A 21,192-nucleotide genomic window follows, 5' to 3' on the forward strand; every position below is an offset into this window, starting at 1 on the left:
CAGCCAAGGAAGTCTGAGAGAAATCCAAGTGGCCACAATCCCATGTTCCTGCCCTCTAGGTCCAGACAGTCTTTTTTGTTTTTCTTTCTTGCATGTGTATTCTATACGGCATCTCAGTAGCCTGAAAGCTTTGGGCACACATTATAGAGCTTGTACTTATCATGAATGATCAACAACCCTCCAGTGTATGATTCAGAAGGTTCTTAGTGCCACAGTTTCTCTTCCCTGGGCAAAGGACCCAGGATAGCATCAACAGAAAAACTGATAAAAAAAAAAAACCCTCAGAGATACTCAATAATAACAATACAACAGCATTTATGTAGCACTTACTTTGTGCCAGGCACTGTGCTAAGATTTTAGAAATATCTCTTTTGATCCTTACCACAATTCTGGGAGGAAGGTATCATTATTCTCTCTATTTTACAGATGAGGAAACTGAGTCAAATTGAGGTCAGATGACTTGCCCAGAGTCACACGCATAGTAAGTCCCTAAGGCTGGATCTGAGCTCATCTTCCTAACTCCAGGCCTGGTGCTGTATCCACTGCTCTACCTAGTTGCCTAAATAAACTTGTATTGATATCCTTTGTTTTCATATCACTTATATTCCCCGATGTATACCTCCCACCTTACCCTCCAAGAGAGACTTTCCTTATAACAAAGGATGGGTCGGGGGAGGGGGAGGGGAACAGTTCACCATAACTAACCCATGTATTGAAAATGTCTAACGTTACATTTAGTGTTCCACATCTATAGCACCCCTCCTCTTCAAAGAATCAGGGCTGGGAGTGGCACAGTGGAGAGAGCACTGGGTCTGGAGTCAGGAAGACTCATCTGAGTTCAAATCTGGCCTCAGACACTTAGTAGCTATGTGACCCCAGACAAGTCACTTAACCCTGTTTGCCTTAGTTGTCTCCTCTGTAAAATGAGCTAGAGAAGGAAATGGCAAACCACTCCGGTATCTTGGCCAAGAAAACCCCAAATGGGGTCACAGAAAGTTGGACATGACTGAAAAACGACTGAACAACAAATATCTCTTCTTTGGGGCCAAGCTGAGTCATTATAATTTTGAAACATTCAGTTTCAATGGTCTTGTTGTTTGTCTTTTCATTTACATTGTTGTAGTGATTGTGTTGATCTTTTTCCTGGTTCTCCTTCCTTCCCTTTGCATCAATTCATATAAGCAGAAGATTTTTTTCATCATCCTCCAGACCTCTGGCAGCTGTTTGCTCTCTTGGTCCATTTTCTTTTTTAAAAAAATGAATGTTTCTTTTTTTTGTTGACAACCATGAACATTTCAATATACAAAGAAGAACAAAAAAAGAGAACTGTATATGAAATTGTGAGATTTGGTTATGTACAGTTTGTTTTAAACATCCTCGATCCATTTTCCAAAGCCCCTGGCCACTTGGACTAAGACAAGGGTGCAGAAGAGTTCAGCTGTAGGAGACAGAATGACCATCCAACTTCCTAACTGCTCTAGTCCAGGATATTCTCAGAAACAAAGCTCTTTAATATGTATCCCCTCTCGTCACACAACAAGCTGGTTGGCCCTGGGGTTTGGCCAGGGCTGTCCTATCAGCCAAAAGCTGTGCTGACTCCCTTTAAAGTAAATTTTTCTGTTCTCCACGGTTCCCCCACAGCACATTGACATTTGTAAGCAAGAGGTCAGTGATGAGATGATGAGAATGATTAATGCTGTACACCCCTCTTCACAAAATCATCTCAGAACCCCTACCAAGAAAACAAGCTCAAAGCCTCACCTTGCAAACCAAAGCAAATATTAAATCCATGAACTCACTCAAGTTGCCCTTCCAAAGGATAGGGGAGGCTGAAAATGTTTTATGCAGCAACCTACAAGAAACTCATTTTGTGGGATGTTTCACATTCCAGCCCATGGTTTATTCCCCCATATATCCCTGCCACTAATATCAACCAGATGTGGCAGTGAAGTCTGTGCAGAACTGTAAAAATTACAAGCATATTCTGTAATTCCAAAGCATTGTAAAGTCACAGCTAGCTTTTTTTTTTTCTCCCACAAGCTGGTAGAAAGTTCCTCAGAACAGGGACTACCTGTTCATTTTGGAAAACACTTCTGCTGGTCCAACTGGCAAAAAGAGTTTCCACCATGAAATCCAAATCTGCTTCCCATAAATGGGTAAGGGAAGTCAGAGGGATTCATTTGTAAACATCCTGGTTGGGTCCATGAATTTTCCCTTTAAAAAAAAGAAGAAAGAAAATGTTTCCACCTTTAATACTCCAGATCTCAGTTCTGGATATGAGACAGGGATAAATACAAATCCTGAGCCTTGATGTCTCAAAGATCCAGGAGAAGGCTGATTGAAAAATGGACTTACTCACAAAGCTCCACCTGAGGAATTCAAACAAAAAACCCACCACAGTCATATTAAGAAAGAAAGCAGATTGTTACAGGGAAAAGAGCACCAGCTCTGGAGTCAAGGGCCGCAAGTTCAAATTCTGCTCTAATGCTCCTGTCTGTGTGAGCTTAAGCAAAACACTTAACATCCTCAGTTAAGGACCTGACGACCTGTTTCTTCCTCTGTAAATTGAGAAGATTGGACTAGAGGATCTCCAGGGTCCCTTACAGAGCTCCAGCTCTGTAAGCCTATGGTACAGGAGCTGAAGGGAGTGTGGAGATAATTTAGTCCAACCTGTTTATGTTTTAGATAAGGAAACCTATACCCAGAGAAAGGAAGAGTTTCACTAGACAGAGCCTAGCACAGTGACTGGGACACAACTGGTGCTTAAAAAATACCTGCTGAATTGTACTGTATTGATATCTATATGAGAGCTTTGGCCTCTTAAATCAACTTACCAAGAAAGCAGTATATGAATTAAAAAAAAAAACCACTTAGCTAGATACAAATGCTTAGTAGAGTAGAGTCCCACTGGAAGAAAGGGACTCATAAGGACTTAAGCTAGAAAAGGCCTTATTATGTAGTTTAATCTCTTTGTTTTTACATATGGGGAAAATGAGGATTTGGGCAGCTAGGTGGCATAGTGGATAGAGGACTGGGCCTAGAGTCAAGAAGATTCACCTTACTGAGTTCAAATCTGGCCTCAGATAACTGTGTGACCCTGGGCAAGTCACTTTACCCTGTCTGCCTCAGTTTCCTCATCTGTAAAATGAGCTGGAAAAGGACATGACAAACCACTCTAGGATCTTTGCCAAGAAAACCCCAAATCTGGTTACAAAGGGTCAGACCCTATTGAAAGTGATTGAACAACCATAAAAATGAGGATTAGAAAATGACTAGCCCAAAGTCACACAGAAGTAAGTAGGCAGAGCTAGGAAGGCAACCTTCCGCTTTCTCCACTCCTTCCTTCCCTAATACTTTGTTTTGGTTCTGTTCTATGTGCCAGGGTGCTGAGGTGCCATGGTGATAATACAAGTGAATCTGAAGGATAAATACCAAGGTAGATACTATGCCCAGCATAACCCATTATCTATCCACACAAAGATTACAGTTAAATCAGCCTTCAAGTACATGATGAAACTTGTAGCTGGTGAAGCATAACATAATAGAAGACAGAAGAGCGGCCTGACAGAGGAATCTGCTGCATCAATATGGGGGATGGGGAGAGAAGAGTTAGGCACCACAGACACAAGGAGGCACAATTTGAGGGATTTGAAAAAAAGTAGGGCAACTTGGGGAGCAGTGGATAGAGGGCCTGGGCCTGGAGGCTTGCTGAGTCCCAATCTGGCCTCAGATATTTACTAGCTGTGTGACCCTGGGCAAGTCACTTCACCCTCTTAGCCTCAGTTTCCTCATCTGCAAAATGAACTGGAGAAAGAAATGGCCAACCACTCTAGTACCTTTGCCAAGAAAAACCCCCGAGGGGCCCACGACGAGTCTGACGTGACTGAAAACAAGTGAACAACAACAGCAAAAACTCTAACTGTGGTACACATTACCTAACATATACGAGGCAGTGAACATGCCCTGTGATAGTTCCCAGCATGCCAGCTGCTGACCTGGCACAGCCGGACAACAGCAGGACCGGCTGACACCCTTCAGACAAGATGAAGCCTTTCTGTGCTTTCTAGAATTCTGAGACCATAAATGCAGGTGCCCCGATTTCTTCCACGGAGTCTAACTACTTCAGGAGGCTAATTCCATATCATCATCATCCCGCATAGGATAGCAACGATCGTGAAAAATTATGACGTACAATTGTTTTCCCTGCTGAGTTTTCACATTTGTCTTACAGCATTGTAAGCTCTATGGAAACATTTATTGCGTGTCCAACTATCTTAAAGTTTAGTTCAGAAATTTAAAGACAAGACGAAGATGGCCACAAAGGGACGTTCTAAGTCCTTAAAAAAAAAAAGATTAGAATACGAGAGGGTCATTCCCTCTCAGAACTGAGCCAAATCATACACTAATATGAAGCTTCCCTGGAACTTGACAGTTAACGGCTTTTAAATTTTTTCAATGGGAAATGAGGTTTGCAAAGATAAAGGCCACAGAGGTCCCCTGAGGTAAACCTGGCGGTTATTCTGAACATTGCTTTCAACTGCCTACATTCTACCTTCTTAATTCCTCAAAATTCCATTGACCCAGAGAAAAGGTGCTTTTTTTTCCTTTACCCTATTGACATTTTTAAGGCTGTCAAAGACCACAGTAAGGACTTAAGAATAATTGGACTCTCACATTCTGACATTAGCATAAGTGATTATTCATCTACAATTGCTAAACAATTACTAAATATTTAGTGGACTCTTTGGAACCAACTCTAAGACAGCTGGATTATTAGGACACTGGATGCCTATATAGCTTCCTTACTAAGAAGTCAGACTATTAAAACACACACACAGACCAACCAAAGCCATTTTCTCTTCAATGTTCTTTACTTCACTGAATTGTAGAGGGCTGTGAAATCACTGTTTCCACCTTACCTAACACTGTCTAAGGAATCTTCAGAGATATTAACCAATTAATCCCCAAATAACCAAAAGTCCTTGCCCATACCTTAAACTCTCTTTTTTTATTGGAAGAACCAAGACTATATGCAAAAAGGGTAGAATTATAACATTTTAGAGCTGGAAAGAACCTATACATAGAGACCTGCACATATCAGAGAACTATGAAAAACTTGTCTCCCTGGCGCTTCCAGTTTTGAGTCCAGATATGAGTTCCCAGTTGGAGAGAAAAGTGCCCCAGATGCCAGAAAGAGAATATCCTGAGGGGACTCATCCCAAACTTTCCAGAGAGTCACACTCTGTTTTCTAAACTCCAGCCTCTGCCTCTATATAGACCCAAAGGCCCCAGCTCGGTGACTCTGGGCTCTGACTTGTGAGCTTCACCTTATCTGACTTTGCCTCAGGTCCATGATGCCACTATGAGGCCTGGGACTGTCTTGTTTGCTGGTGTCTGTATCTTCGGAACCTAGCATGGTGCCTGGCACATAGTCAATGCTCAAAAAATGTTTTCTCATTCAGTCATTCATCCATTCATTCATATATTCATATATTCATGCAGTATCATCTCATCCAATCCTATCATTTTACCAGCGATGCCTCAAGAAGTGAAATGACTTGTGAAAGACTAAACATGGTTAGTGGCAAACTCCTGACCCTGTCTCATATTCCAGAGATCTTTTCCCAATGAATTCAAGATGATGGGGCTAATTAGCTGGAAAGGCACTGTGAAGTGAGCTGGCCAGCCCCTTCTCCCTCTTAAAAAAATTTAAACTTATAGCAATGAGCTGACTAACAGACTATAGTTATCAAGGGAGCACTTGATAAGGTGTCTGTGTTAAAGCCCCAGGGCAGCTAGCAGTCACTTAGACACCACTGGCTACCCTTTAACTATGTGCCATAGAGCAGAATTCAGCACAAAGTGGATGGTCATCTGACTTCCGCCCCAGTGATCTTTCTCCTACCCCATGAAGCCTGAGCAGCAGGTGCTTCCTTCCTCCTGCTCTCAGTGCTTTGGGGAAATAGATCCTTTACCAGCCGTTGAAATGAGCCTGTAACAGCCTCCAGTGTCCAGCATACACTCTGCACAGGTGTGAGCCAGTTGGACATCAAGTACGTGGTAACCATCACTATGTGCCTGACATAAGAGTCAGCCTGAGCAATTCTGGACCCTGGGGCAAGTATCATGAATCATGCCTGGACCAAGCAGCAGGAAAAGTGCCCTCAAATCACCTTTGCAATTTGTGGCATGAAAATAAAACAAGTGGTAATTAAGAAAAATTCAGTTTAGCAGGAGGGGTAATTAGTTGCTATTGAGGCTTCCATGCTATAGAAGGAGTGCATGTGTTAACTTTGTTTTCATCCTCAAAATTTTGACGACAAGGCGCCCTAACCTAATTCTGGCTCTACTCAGTACTGTCTTCATTCCTTTCCAGGCTGTACTTCTGACTTGGCACAGGACATTGTCTACCATGCCATAGAAAAACCTCTTCATTCTGGAAGCTTCTTCTACTAACGTACTGTTTCTTACATTGGAAGTACTCTTTTATAGTAGAAAAGAATTGGATTTTGTGGTGGAAAAGAATCAGAATTTGAGGGGATGCTCATCAATTAGGGACTGGCTGAACAAATTGTGGCAGATGACTGTGATGGACTACTACTGAGCTATAAGAAACGAAAAACAGCATGCTTTCAAAAAAACCTGGGAAGACTTACATTAACTGATGCAAAGCGAAGCGAGTAGAAACAGGAGAACATTTGACACGGTAACAGCAACACTGTAAGGATGAATGACTGTCCTAACTTAGCTAGCTCTCATCAAGACAATGATCCAAGACAATTCCAAAGGACCCACGGTGAAAAATTCTAACCACCTCAGGAGAAAACTGGTGAGTTCTGAGGGAAGACTAATGCATACTCTTTTGCTTTCTTCATTTTTCTTGGGGACTGTTGTACGTTCTCTTTTGCAATATAGCTAATATGGGAAATAAGCTTTGCATACTATCACACGTATAATTGATATCATATTGCTTGCCTTTTCAAGGGGTGTGGGAGGGGCTGGAGAGGGGGAGAGAATTTGGAACTCAAAATTTACAAAAAATGAATGTTAAAAAATTTTTACATGTAATTGGGAAATATTCAATGAAATAAGTAAATATATGTATGTATGTATGTATGTATGTATGTATATGAGGAAGTACTCTCTGCTCCTGTCTACCAGCTGGTTCCTCCCAGAACCCCCATTTTAAGAAGGTGTAGATCAATCTTTTTTCATACCTCTCCATGGTGCACTCTTGACTTTCTACAGAACCTTCTCTCCCATGGCTTGGCAATGAGTTATCGCTGCCTCCACCCTCACCCCACACCCCTGCCTTGTCAGCTTTTTATGTGTTGTCTTCCCCCATTAGATGGTAAGCCCCTTGAAGGCAGGGATTGTCTTTCTGCTTGTATTTGTACTCCCGGTGCTTAGCGGAGTGCCTGGCACGCACTGAGCACGTACTACACACTTGTTGACTTGACTGTGTGAGGCACTGGGCAGAATACAGAAGAAGACACAGTCCCACCCTCGAGAGCCTTATGATCTTCCAGAAGCCTAGTGGACAGAACGCTGCACTTGGAATCAGGAAGACTTAGGTCCAAATCTCACCTCTGACACCAATTAGTTTTTTGGCCCTGGATAGGTCACTTTCATCTGCAAAGTGAAGGGTTTAGACAGCTGGCCTCTAAGATCCCTTCTAGCTCCAGAACTATGATTGAATGAACACAAACACACACAATATCTAAGGTCCCTTCCAGTTTACAAAAACAAACAAACAAACAACAGCCAACTAATCAATAAGTTACAATCAAGTCCTAAGTTTCATGTGCAGAGCTTAAGGGCAACAGGAATTCAGCTGAAGTCAACAATCTATTGACAAGATTTATTAAATAACTTCTGTCTGAAGGGCACTGTGGTAGGCCTGGGGAGGGGGGAGATACAAAGTTTAGATAAGACTTTATCTTTCTTCTTTCCGGTGCTTCCAGTCTAGTGGGAAGATAAGATGCAGAGATAAAAATCACGTGCAATCAAAAGTGCATCAGTGAGTTACACAACGAGAAGTCTGAATGGGAAAGGTCGTTACTGACCGGGAAGCGTTCATGATGGACGTGGTGACTGAGCTGTGGCTTTAAAGTGAGGACCCAGAGGTAGAGGTAGGGAGGAAGATGGCAAAGGGCCTGAGAGTAAAGGCTGAAGAAGCAAGTGAGCACAAGCATGGTGGGTGGGGAGGAGGAGAAGGCAGTCCAGAGTAGCTGAGTGTAGAGGTCGGGGGGGGGGGGAAGTGTGAAATGTGGCTGGAAAGACTGAGAGAGTTCAGAAAAGGGAGATATCAACGACGGCTAGAGTGTTGGGGGGAGGGGGTTCACTGATGATGAAGGCCTTGACAGGTCCAAATAGAGCCCACATTCCTGTTTTTAATTAGTTTTTTCAACTAACAAGCATTTATTTTCTTTCCCTCCCACTATCTACCACTTAAAAAAATACCTTGTAACCAATACGCATAGTCAAGCAAAACAAATTCATACATTGGCCATGGCCAAAAATAAGAGAGATGCCGTTTGCCTTTGAATCCTACCCAAGAATGGCTAGCTAGGGCAAGGTTCCACCGTACCAAAACATCCCATTCAGCGTTACAGGGACTGTCCACGCTCACCCCATAACCACAGCTCATCAGTCACTCTTCAGGTATGGACACAATGTAATTCTTCAGAAAAAAAAAAAGAGTAAGGGCCTGGGGGATTCACTGTAGATCTAACTTTGTAGAATATTCAGCTAATCGTATTAATTATCTTGACTTCATTGAAGTTCAGAGCTATGTCCACTGAGATGCTGTACTCTTTTGAAGACTGAAGCAGGGGATTTGCGTAGACAGATACACTCAGGTTTGGTCAGACACATGGGGAGGAATGACGCCCTCTGCATCATGTGTACTCACCGCAAGGCCCGTAGCAGATGCTTGCTGGCGGTTTGCCCCAGGGCTGACCAAAATCTTGGTCCTCTTCGTACCAACCAGGGAACTACGAATTGATTTGGGGAAGACTGGGGGCCTGTACTTTAGGGATCTGATGATAGAACCTCAACAGCCTCTCTGCTTGCTCCCATACCAGGAAAGCCTCACAGAATGACCAGCAAGGCCAACTGAGAGCCCACTTCTGGTCTTGGATGAGAGCACCATTTAAGTAAGAGTTAGCAATTTTACACATGCATTTGAGGGTTTCTTAAATGTGAAAATCTGACCGCAGATTATCATCACACAAATCAGAAGCAGCATGGTGCTACAGAATGAGCCCTGGAGAAACTGGGTTCAAATCCCACTCCTGTCACTTACCACCTGTGTGACAATACGCAATTCATTTAACCTCCTCTGGTCTTGGTTTCCTCATCTGCAAAAGGAGAGGGTTGGGCTAAATGACCCCTAAGAGCTCTGTAATCCTATAAACTACTTGGTCAACCTGGGTAGCAAAAACCAGACATATTCCATTTACTGAAAAGCCAATAATAAAATCACAAAATAAATAGCATATAATCTGCCCTAATTGTATAAAAGCAGGGTAAACAAGCGCTATGTAATCCTGAACTGAGAAAGCAGGCTCTTGTGTGGAAATAATTTAAGGAAATGGATATACCGGAGAGATGAGGTAGAAACCAGGGTCAGCTTACACTGTTTTCCTGGCTCTGTTCTTAACTCGGCTTTTCCAGCTGAGTTAGAAACTGAAGCAGGCTGGACTCACATGTGTGTTCAAACAGCATGGGGGTGGAGGGTGTGCATTCACCCTCATGTCAAACCAGCTGTGCAGGTAGGTCCTGAGTAGAAGACCATGAGGATGTCCCATATCCAGTAAGAAGGTGCTGACAGAGATGACAGAGCACCTTGGCGCAGAGAACACCGCAGGAGTGCCTGACAAGATGCAGGCATCTCTCACTTGCGAAGAAGAAGGCCTCTGTCCAATTCAGGTCCCCATCCAGTCCTTCCATGCTGGTGCATCGACAGCGAAACTCCTAAATTGTGTGTTTATGTATGTGCATGCATATGTAATAATGTATATGTGTATTTTTCCTAATGTTGATTTGGCTCCTAAATGAATATAAGATGTTGTCATGTATTTTATGTTTCCCAAGGAAGAGGAATTTATGTCCATTCCTTCATGCCTAATTTTCTCTCACAAGTAAATATTAAACACAATTGGAAATGTATATGGACATCACAACTTTTCAGCCTCCCTATGGTAACTGTACAGTTTCACCAGCAGAGCTTCTACAGCAGTCAGGCCATTTGTTGTACTACTAATAAAAAAAAAAACAACAACTACAGAATAAAATGTATCTGCATGCAGCTCCTGCTGAAAAGTTCCCCAAACAGCCAAGTACTGCCCTATCCAGTTCTGTACTGTGATCAACGAAAGAGTCCTAGGAAAATCTACGCCAGAATCACAGAATCCACTGGCCACCATCAATAAGCATTGACTGAGTGCCCATCGTGTATCTGCTCGGTCCCACTACCTCAAAAATCATATTTCATCTCCAATTCCAACCGGTCTCCCTGCTCAAAATAATTCATATTGAATGAATGTGTCCAGATGTCGCTGTAATTGATCATTTCTGTTGGGGAAGAAATGACTCGCTGGCTCGCCCTTTCTTGCAGAAACATCCTCTCCACGGAGTATTCTGTGGCTAGGAGATCCAGAAAGCACAGTCTATGCCCCATTTATTCTGCAAATGGCAGGCACAGTTCTCACCAGAATGACTGTATGTGAATCCAGGCTCTATTCAGAATGTTGTGTTCAAAGCAAGAGCTTTCCACAACCAGCACTTTTTTGTTAACAAACCGAAAGCAAATTCCATGAACATGAGACATTTCTCTCCAGGCATCTGGAACCTTCTGGAAACCCCCTTCCCCTTTTGCAAGGCAGATCCCACCATCACAAACAAATTATCACCACTGGCCTCTTCAAACTTTAAAGCTCTGAGGGAAGAAAAGAGAAGCAAAGAGTGATGGCTTCTTTATTTTCTCTCTAGTTCCATTGCCTCCAACTGGCAACACCTCACTGAACGTTGGTCTGACTTTTCTATTCAACACATCCACCGCCAAATATCATATGGCACAAGAGACTACCAACATGATGGCAAATGCATTATCCACACCAGCCACAGTAAATAAAAGCACAACCTGTATATTAGGAATCAAACTCTACTTACAATCTGGTTAACTTCAGGGTGTTCTGGAAAAGCAATTCTGGAAGGACTTGTAGTTTATTCTTGTTCAAACGCCTAAAGATAAAAAATAAACACAGAATACAAAGAACCATTAAGGAAATGTCCACATAAAAGGAATCTGGTATAGCCATAGATTCCATATCAACCATTAGTAATAAAAAATTAACAAGTAATTATTGAATACCTCCTATGTGCCTAGTCTAAGCTAGGCCCTATAAGAATGATACAGTCATCATACCCAAAGAACTTGCAACCCAGTGGCAGAAATAAGACACAGCTACACCAAGATAAATGGCAGCATAAGGCAGTATATTATTGTTATTGTTGTTGTTCAGGAATTTCAATTGTGTCTGATTCGTCTTGGGGTTTTCTTAGGCAAAAGCCTGGAATGCTTTGCCATTAACTTCTCTAGCTCATTTTTATAGATGAGGAAACTGAGGCAAACAGGATTAAGTGACTTGCCCAGGAAAACATAGCTACTGTGGCTAGATTTGAAGTATATTATCAATGTCAAATGAAGGAGATAGCTTGGGGTAGTAGAAAGATCACTGGATTTGCAGTCTGAAGTTTTGAGTTAATATATGAACTTTGTTACCTGCATGAACAGGGACAAGTCACTTAGCATCTCTGGGCCTTGTTTTGCATTTTTAGAATGATGGAGTTGGCTCAGATTCACTAAGATTCCTTCTAGTTCGAGCTCCTATAATTCCTTAAGTGCAACCAACAGTAGATATTACATTCATTCAAAAGATGGAACTATCTCTGTGGGCTGGAGTAGTCCTCATGGACTTGGGCTGAGCCTTGAAGGCTGATGGAAGGCAGTTTAGGCGACATTTACAAATCCTCCTTAGCTAAAGTAGGAAGTTCTTGTTTCTTCATTTAGAAAATGGTGATGGTAATAATACACTATCAGCCTTACAAAGGCACTGTAAAATGTGAGTTCTTTTGCTAATGATGATGGTAAAATATTTGGACATAAGGTTGGAAAGATACTTTAAGCTCTGATTTTGGAGGGCCTCGAATGTTTAGCAAGAATAAAATTGAGAATACAAGCCGTTCCCCAATTGATAAACGGTCAAAGGATATGAACAGGCAGTTCTCAGATGAAGAAATCAAAGCCATCTATAGTCATATGAAAAAATGCTCTAAATCATTATTGATTAGAGAAATGCAAATCAAAACAACTCTGAGGTACCACATCACACCTATCAGATTGGCCAACATGACAAAACAGGAAAATGATAAATGTTGGAGAGGATGTGGGAAAATTGGAACACTAATACATTGTTGGTGGAGTTGTGAAATGATCCAACCATTCTGGAGAACACTTTGGAACTATGCCCAAAGGGCTACAAAAATGTGCATACCCTTTGATCCAGCAATAGCACTTCTAGGGCTATATCCCAAAGAGATCAAACAAATGGGAAAAGGACCTACATGTACAAAAATATTCATAGCAGCTCTTTTTGTGGTGGCAAACAATTGGAAATTGCGAGGATGTCCATCAATTGGGGAATGGCTGAGCAAGTTGTGGTATATGAATGTAATGGAATACTATTGTGCTATAAGAAATGATGAACAGGCTGACTTCAGAAAAACCTGGGAAGACTTATATGGTCTGGTGCTGAGTGAAGTGAGCAGAACCAAGAGGACTTTGTATACAATAGCAGCCACGTTATGCAATGACTAAGAATGCTAAATTGAACCCTTCTCAGCATTAAGAGGATCTAAGACATCTCCAGAGGCCTCGGGATGGAAAATGCTGTCCACATCCAAAGAAAGAACTGTGGAAGTCGAATCGCTGTCACTTATTTTTACCTTCAGTTGAGTTTTGTTTCATCTTTCTGATGGTTCCTCCTATTGATTTTCATTTTTACTTACAACTTCACTAATGTGAAAATATGTTTAATGGGTATGTAAATGTAAAGCCTATGTCAGATTGTGTGCCATCTTGGGGGGGGGGAGAAAAAGGGAGAAAAAATTTTCAACTCAAAAGCATATGGAAAAAAAAATTTAAAAAAAAAGAAAAAAAAAGAATAAAATTTGTTATCCTGCAGGCCATGAAGAAGTCTTCCATCATCGCTCATCCTGATGAAAGTGATGATTAAGAAGATTAAATTGGTGGCTTCCCATATCCAAGAACCCTATGATACATGTAAATTGCATTAACCATGAATAACTATGACCCCAGTCCTTGCCACAGCTAGACTTTAACCTAGAGCTAATGAGATCTTGGGTTGCATTAAGAGAGATATAACTTCTAAAACATAGAGAAATGGTAGTTCCACTGCCCTGATTGGACCACATCTAGAAAAGCATGATCAGTTCTGGGTGCCAATACCTCAAAAGCAACATTGTTGAACTGGAGAGTTCCCAGATAAGGCAAAGAAGATGATGAAGGGCCTTGGACCCATGTTATGAGGGCTGGTGGAAGATACTGGGCATATTCAGTTGGGAAAAGAGGACTCAGAGTAACATGATAGCTGTCTTCAAGGACTTGTAGAGGCAGGATTAGACTGGTTCTGTTTGGTCTGAGATGGAACAACCAGAAGCAATGAGAGGAAGTTGCCAAGAGGTCAGTTTGGGCTTGATGTTGGGGAAGACTTTCCTAACAATTAAGGACAGCCTGCTGCAGGAGGTGGCAGGCTTCTCCTCATTGGAGATGTTTGAGGAGATACTTGAGGATAATTGTTAGGTATGTTAGACTGGGGTGTCCTTCCTTGTCAGGTAATTTACATATGGGATGGAGGGAATGATAGATGAGGTCCCTTCCAACTCTAAAAATCTGTGATTCTGTAAACACAAGAGTTGAAAATAGAGATGTCAAAAATGCTGTTTGCAACACTACTGAGTGCACCATATTAAGGTCTAATTGGGAAATAGTTACCAAAATAACAAAGCTAACATCACATTTTTCATGTAAGTCAATATGCGGCCTGTAGGTGTCCTCAGGTACAGAATATACATCTCCCCCCCTTTATATTGGAGTTTGACTCCAGTGGTTTAAAAAATGAAAACTGCTTTTAATAAATACCTGTCCCATACTCACTAATGTCAACAACATTCCCAGGACAATGCAATACTGCCGGGACCACCCTCTATTCTGTCATGACAGTTGCTTATTTGGCTGAAACTAATTTCAATTAATCACTTTTTTTTTTGCCCAAACCTGTGATTCTATTAGTATGTAGTGGAACCTACATACTAGTGTGGAAACTCCATCCACTAATTCAAATTGGCAACTCTTCTATAACTAATAATAACTATAACTAATAACCTTAATAATAATAACTATAACTAATCATCTTAAAGGGTAAGGCCTGGAGCATCAAAAGATTAAGTGACTTGCTCATGGCCATAATGCATATATTAGAGACAAGATTTGAATTTAAGTCTTTATGATCCTAAGAATAGCCCTTTAGCTGCCACCCCACCTCAGTCAATTCATCAATTAAACAGGTATTAACAAAGAGCACACAAAACCCTGTCCTGGGTATTATGGGGGATGGATAAAAGTAACACATGCAGAGTGTGTGTGTGTGTGTGTGTGTGTGTGTGTGTGTGTGTGTGTGGCACACACACATTTTTCTATTTGGACCAGACCTATGATTTTTTATATTATATTATTTTATTATTATGAGAACTACAGATAAGAGCCATCCTCTGCCAATGCCAGAAAGCATCTTCTCTGAGACTAACAACGTTAGCGAGTAGCTTAGAGAACTAGGAGTTTAACCCAGTATATGTCACAGGTAGGACTGGAATCTATTTCTTCCTGAATTCAAGACCAGCTGTCTATCCACCATGGAACACTGCCCACTCCCACAACACATGTTAATCTATAATGTATCCAATGAGTAGCCTTTACAATAAATGATACTGGTATTCACATCAATTTTTAAAACCCTACATCAATTCGTGTTATAATAAGGTACACAGATTCCTCTGAAAGACAATGTAAGTTCCTTTTCCTATGAATTCACTACTTTCAGCATCATGGTCTTAGACAAATGCCTAGGCCTACCTGTGCTGGTGGCCACTTAATTATTTACAAGATTGTTAGCTTTACCTCTGGGATATCTTCATATCAGGCTTGTGGATGATGAAAGAAGAGGCAAACTCTAGGTTAGAGTTTAGCTAGGCATGAACTGGGGCCTTTCTCTGCCAAGAAATGTTTATAGACACAGCCAGGTCATGTGGCTCCCATCTTGGGTCTGCAACACTTTCAAGAATCTCTTCCAGAAGGTGTCTGGTTTTTATCTCTGGCTCCCCGCCTCTCCTCTCTCTGTGTCTCTCTCTGTTTCACCCCCTCCATCCCCCAACTCTCAGCATGTTGGCTGAGAAGAGCACTGAATCTTCCAAACACCATGGGAGTGCTGCCAGCCTCCCCCTTGCATGCCTCCTGCAGTCTCAAGTGGGAAAGTAAGGAAGTTATGTGTCTGATGCTTGATTTGAGAGCGCAAGAAACACGGGGACAGAGAGAAGGGAAAACATAATCTGTACAGGACAACTGCGTTATACCCATTCAGTTCACTTCTCCTGGGCTCGGGAGAGGACAAAAGATTTGTTGTCTCTGTCCCAGGTGAGGAGCTAAGAATAGAGGGGCATTCATGACCTTGGGGAAAAATCAGGGGCTTCTGTCTTACTTTTGAGGGTTGTTCTCCCTTCTAAGGCTTTGCCTCTGGAAATCGATCAGTCAAGCATGTATTGAGCATTCATTATATGCAAAGCATTTTGATAGGCGTTGTTGAGGAAATGTTTGGATTTCTTCCCTAGAAAGAAGGTACAGTCTGCACTATCAAAGTACTTAGCTATCCATTTAAACGAGGGGTTCTTTGTTTTTAAATTAAATTTTTCAACTGTCAAGTATTTTTCCTTTCACACGTCCCTCACTATGAAAAAAAAAGAAAATAGAAGAAAAATAAAACCTTTGCAACAAACAAGCATAATCTAGCAAAAACGAATTTCCACAATGGCCATGTCCAAAGATTCATGCCTTATTCTGCACATCAGGCCCCTGCCTCTTTGTCAGGAGCTGGGCAGCTTGCTTCACCATTAGTCCTCTAGTACTAGGTGGTCATTGGTTTGATCGCAGTTCCTAAGTCTTCAAAGTTTTTTTTACAATGATGATGTTATATTATAAATTATTCTCCTGGTTCTGCTCAATTCACTCAGTATCAGTTCATCCAAGTCTTCCCAGGTTTCTCTGAAACCATTCATTTAAAAATTTCTCACAATAGCATTTCGTTACATTCCTATACCACAATTTGTTCAGTCATTCCCTAACTGATGACTGTATCCTTAGCATCCAGTTCTTTTCCCCTACAAAAAGAGCTGCTATAAATATTTTTGTACACATTAAAGGATCCTTTCCTTGTCTTCTGATCTCTTTGGGCTATCTGTCTAATAATGGGGTTGCTAGGTCAAAGGGTATGAACAGTTTAGTAGCTCTTGGGGAACAATTCTTAATTGCTTTCCAGAATGGTTTTACCCATATACAGCTCTAACAATAGTATAACAATGTATCCATTCTCCCACAGCCCCTTAAAGATTTGTAATTTTCCTATTTTTGTCAACCATATAGCCAGATGGATCTGAGGTGGGATTTGAGTTGCTTTTATTTGCATTTCTTTAATTTTTAGTGATTTGGAGCTTTTTTTTAATATTGCTATAGTTCGGATTTCTATCTTAGAAAACTGTTTTTTAACTATTTGATAATTGGTGAATGACTCTTATTCTTATAAATTTAAATCAGTTTTTTAAAAATATATCTTTAGGTCAGGGGCTTTTAATTTGGGGCCCACAGACACCCAAGGGATCCATGGATAAATTTCAAGGGGCTCATGAACATGAAAGGGTAAAATTCCATCTTTATTTTCACTTTCCTCTGGTTTCTTTTATAATCTTATGTATTTTACCCTATGGATTTATAAACATCATTATGTAAAGGGCTTCAAAAGTTTTATCAGACTGCCAAAGAGGGGTTCATGACACACACAAAAAGGTTAAGTGGAGAGACAGGTCATATATGTAGGAAAAGATAACCCACCCTATAGAACAGACTTTGTGAAGGCATAGACACAATCAGTACTATTCTAGTTCAAAGCAATGTTAGTATCTAGCTAGAGCACAACTTGCCTTTTCCTATTTCACACTTGAGGAGTATTAAGAACTGTAGAATTTTAGAGCTGGAATGGGCCTTGGAGAATATTTCATCAATTACAATTAACCCATGAGGCTGGAGTTCAAATAAAGTGAGGGAGGGACAGATCTAGGCCTCAAAATGGCTCTTGTAAGCCAAAAGGGAAGTAGAGGACAAGATCTCTGAAGGATATTCGAAAGGTTTTGGAATTTTAAAGAAGGCTGAAGATTGATTTGAGAATGGAGATTTTTAGAGAATTCAAAGAGAAGCAGGAAAATGAATCAAGTTAAAATAAAAGTATGATGCCATGGAAAGAGTGCTAGATTTGAGGTTAGAAAATCTGCATTCAAATCCTGGCTCTGTTTACCATGGTCAAGTCATTCAATTTGGGCAACCATGGACAAATTATTTAACCTTAAGTCAGTTTTCATCAGTAAAATGAGAGGTTTGGCCAAGATAGCCTCTAAAGTTCTTTCCAACTCTAATTCTATGATTCTATGAAAAGGATTCAAGCTAAAGAAAAAGAGGAGGAGTCAGGAAGATTTGAGTTCAAATCTACCTTCAGACACTGACTCTGGCTTCAAGTCACTTAACCTCTGTCTGCTTCAGTTTCCTCATCTGTAAAATGAGGATGAAAATCACAGTAGCTGCCTTTCAGGGTTGTTGTGAGGGTAAGATGAGGCGATACTTGGAAAGCACTCTGCAGACCTTGTAGCACTATAGAAATGCTGTTACTATTACTGCTGTTGTTAGAAAGAATAGGAGGCGTCAAGAAGAATGTGGAAATGGACCTAAAAAGAAGAATCTGAGGAGAGGGAAAAGGAGGAGAGGGGGGAAATGGGCAGGAATAGAGGCATAAAATCAGGGAAGTATGGCAAGAAAATTTAGGAGAGGCAAATTGGTAAAAATAAAGAAATGGATGCTAAGTTTGATTATCAAATAGCTAAGGTGACAAGGAGATGGTCGAGATCCATTCGCTTCCTTGTTCCTAAGCAATTGTAAAGTGTGTGTGTGTGTGTGTGTGTGTGCGTGTGTGTGTGTATAAAAACCTACTAGTAAGAATGACAAAGGGCTGAGGTTCTTGTTTCCCAAGTATGGAGAGCCAGGAGATTTTTATAATTGCACCAAGTATGCAATGTTTTAAATTCTGTGATGGCCACATGATTCTCTTCCATGCACAAGGCTCAGGCCTGTCTTTCTCTTAAAAGCAATATAAACTGACTCAAGGTCTACTTCTCCAATCTCTCAGTTATCAGGAAGAATGAAGTATTCTGTAAGAAGGATTTTAATGTTAAAATAAAGCAGAAAATTTATCTGAGAAGCAGAAGAGAATCTTGACTTATGTCAGCACTTGGGAGGGTAATAGAATGAGACAGAGGAGAAAGGGAAGAAGGAACCCTGGACACTTAGAGCTAAGTGGTAACTATGTGGCTGAGGAAGAAATAGTGATCTGTTCTCTGAAGAGTGATAGTGGCTCCACATGCTGTAGAGTGAGAAGTTATCCAGTATGGTAAGAGAAAGAGATGATTGGTTGTGGTTGCTAACTCTTTTTAAGGGGAGGAGAGAGTGGGGTATCTGTTTACTGACTTGAACAATACAGTGGTCTGCTCTTTTCGAAAGGCATGAATCCAGGACATGACATAAAACTTCCCAAACTTGTCAAAGCAGATGATTTCTATCCACTTCTGATAACTCACATGGCCACCATACTGTAAGAAGGAATATAAGAAGTATTGCTAAGGATTAAGAAATTTGGGGAAAGGAACTAAAGACTTTAAGAGCACAGGTGGTATTTTCATCACTGTAGCTGATCAAAAGGATTTTGAAAAGAAAGTTGTATTTGATTTATGTGAACAGCTCGTTAGGATGGTGTTTGAGAACACGATTTGTTTCTCTGCCCCACAACTTATAATGTTAGAATGACAAGCTCGTATTCAGGGATGGAATGTACCTCATGAGAGTCAATGAAAATGTGTTCTCTTGGAGCCTTGCAAATCTAATCAAAAGGACTTTAAACCAAAAAGGAAAAGGAGGACAAAAACTGCTTATGTTTCTCTAAGCAATTAAGTGGCATAATGGATAGAATGGAGGCTGAAGAAGAAAACTATGGATAAGAAAAAGGATTTTTTTGAAAAAAGCTATAGTGAGTAAAGAAGGTGGATCAATGAAGAGAGAGTATTGATGCTTGGGATAAATGGGACAATGATGGCAAAAAAGACAGGGCTGCTCAGCTCTTCTGATACTTCTGTTTTTTCCTGACAAGGATAATGCTCTTTGAACTATTAAAAAAAAAGAAAATGACTAACAGGAAGTTGATAACCAAAATAACTAAAGAGATAATAAGAGCACACGATTGCCTTTGACAAGAAAAATCCAGATGAATTAGATGGCGGAATACTCGGAAACTGACAGATGTGATTCTTGAGCAATGGTAGGTAACTTTTAAGATACTGGCAAGCAGGAGAGGTATGACAAGATTAGAAAAGAGCAATTTTGTCCCAGTTTTCAAAAAATGGAAGAGACCGGAGTTTGCAAGCCATAGTCTAATGAGCATTTCTTTAAATTTTGGCAAAATTCAAGGATGTCTTGTTAAATGGATGGTTAATGAACATCAAGAAATGGAATGAATCATTACAAAAAGCTGGCATAGTTTCATCAAAATGAGGCCCTGCCAGATTATCCAATTTTCTTTTATTGATAAGGTTAATAATAAACTATTAGATTAGGGCAATGTTACAGCTTAGTTCCCCCAGATTTTATTTTTAAAGTATTGGAGTACATCTATCATTTTTGTGCCAAATATTTCCTAATGTATTCCCACCACCACCAATGAATCTTCCTTTCAAGAGAAGAAAAGCAACTCTAGAAAAGTAACCAACAAAACAACCATTTTTGACAGCATATGTGACATTCTGTATCCATAATACCCTCAACCCTCTCGACAGAATGGAAATGAGTTTCATCATTAATTTTCCAGGACAGACTACTGACTGCAACTGATCAGAGTTTAGTTGCCTTCTAATGTTTTTGTTTATAATACTATACACGGTTCTGCTAGATCATTTTCCCTGCTAGGCATCAGGTAATATAAGTCTTTTCATGTTTTTCTGAACTCATATTTGTCATTTCTTAAGACATGATAGTATTCCATCATATCAATATACCAAAATGTGTTCATACTTTTTCAAGTATGTGGACTGCCACTTTGTTTCTAGTTGATATGCGTGTGCCATTGTGCACCAAGTCTTCCTGCAGTCCCCTTACTATTGACTAGTTGGGTCTTTTATCATCTTTTCAAATGTTCTGGGTTTGAAATGAAACCTCAGAGTTGCTTTAATCTATATTTCTCTAAGCATAAATAATTTACAACATTCCTCCATGTTTGCAGGTAGTATGCATTTCTTTCAAAGATGATTCATATCTTTCAACCAACTTATGCTCTACTGAATGGTTCTTACATAAGTGTGGTCTTATATAAGTGTGCTAATTGCCTAAAAATCTTGGCCATCAGATATTATCAGACATATCTGATGCAAATATTGTTCCTTTCCTCTCCTCTCCCCTAAACAGTTTCTCTTTTTGTTCTAGCTGTATTGTTTTTGTTTGGGCAAAAGCTCTTGAATTTTATGTAATCAAAATTGTCTCGTTTTTTTTCTGATCTCTGCTTCATTTAGCTATGAAATCTAAAAGGAACTTCTTCACATTCACTTACAATTTTTTTATGATGTAATTTTTTTTTTTACTTCCAAGAAACTGACTTAAACTTGTTTGCTGGCAAACTGCTTTCAGCTTTTCCACTCATTCTTGTTAATAGTTTTTCTCTCAGTAATTTGCATTCCTGGATTCATCCAATATTG

At 40.5% G+C, this 21,192-nt stretch overlaps 1 protein-coding gene across 1 annotated transcript in view; it reads right to left on the minus strand.

The window, feature by feature from the left end:
• Positions 1–21,192, minus strand: part of SLIT3 (slit guidance ligand 3) — a 784,753-nt gene that overhangs the window by 633,821 nt on the left and 129,740 nt on the right. Inside the window, 1 exon segment of the mRNA XM_020992330.2 lies at positions 11,176–11,247. Coding sequence (XP_020847989.1) covers positions 11,176–11,247 — 72 coding nt within the window.

Source organism: Phascolarctos cinereus, unplaced genomic scaffold, assembly GCF_003287225.1.
Source record: "Phascolarctos cinereus isolate Bilbo 61053 unplaced genomic scaffold, phaCin_HiC Scaffold_2;HRSCAF=192, whole genome shotgun sequence".
Lineage (NCBI taxonomy): Eukaryota > Metazoa > Chordata > Mammalia > Diprotodontia > Phascolarctidae > Phascolarctos > Phascolarctos cinereus.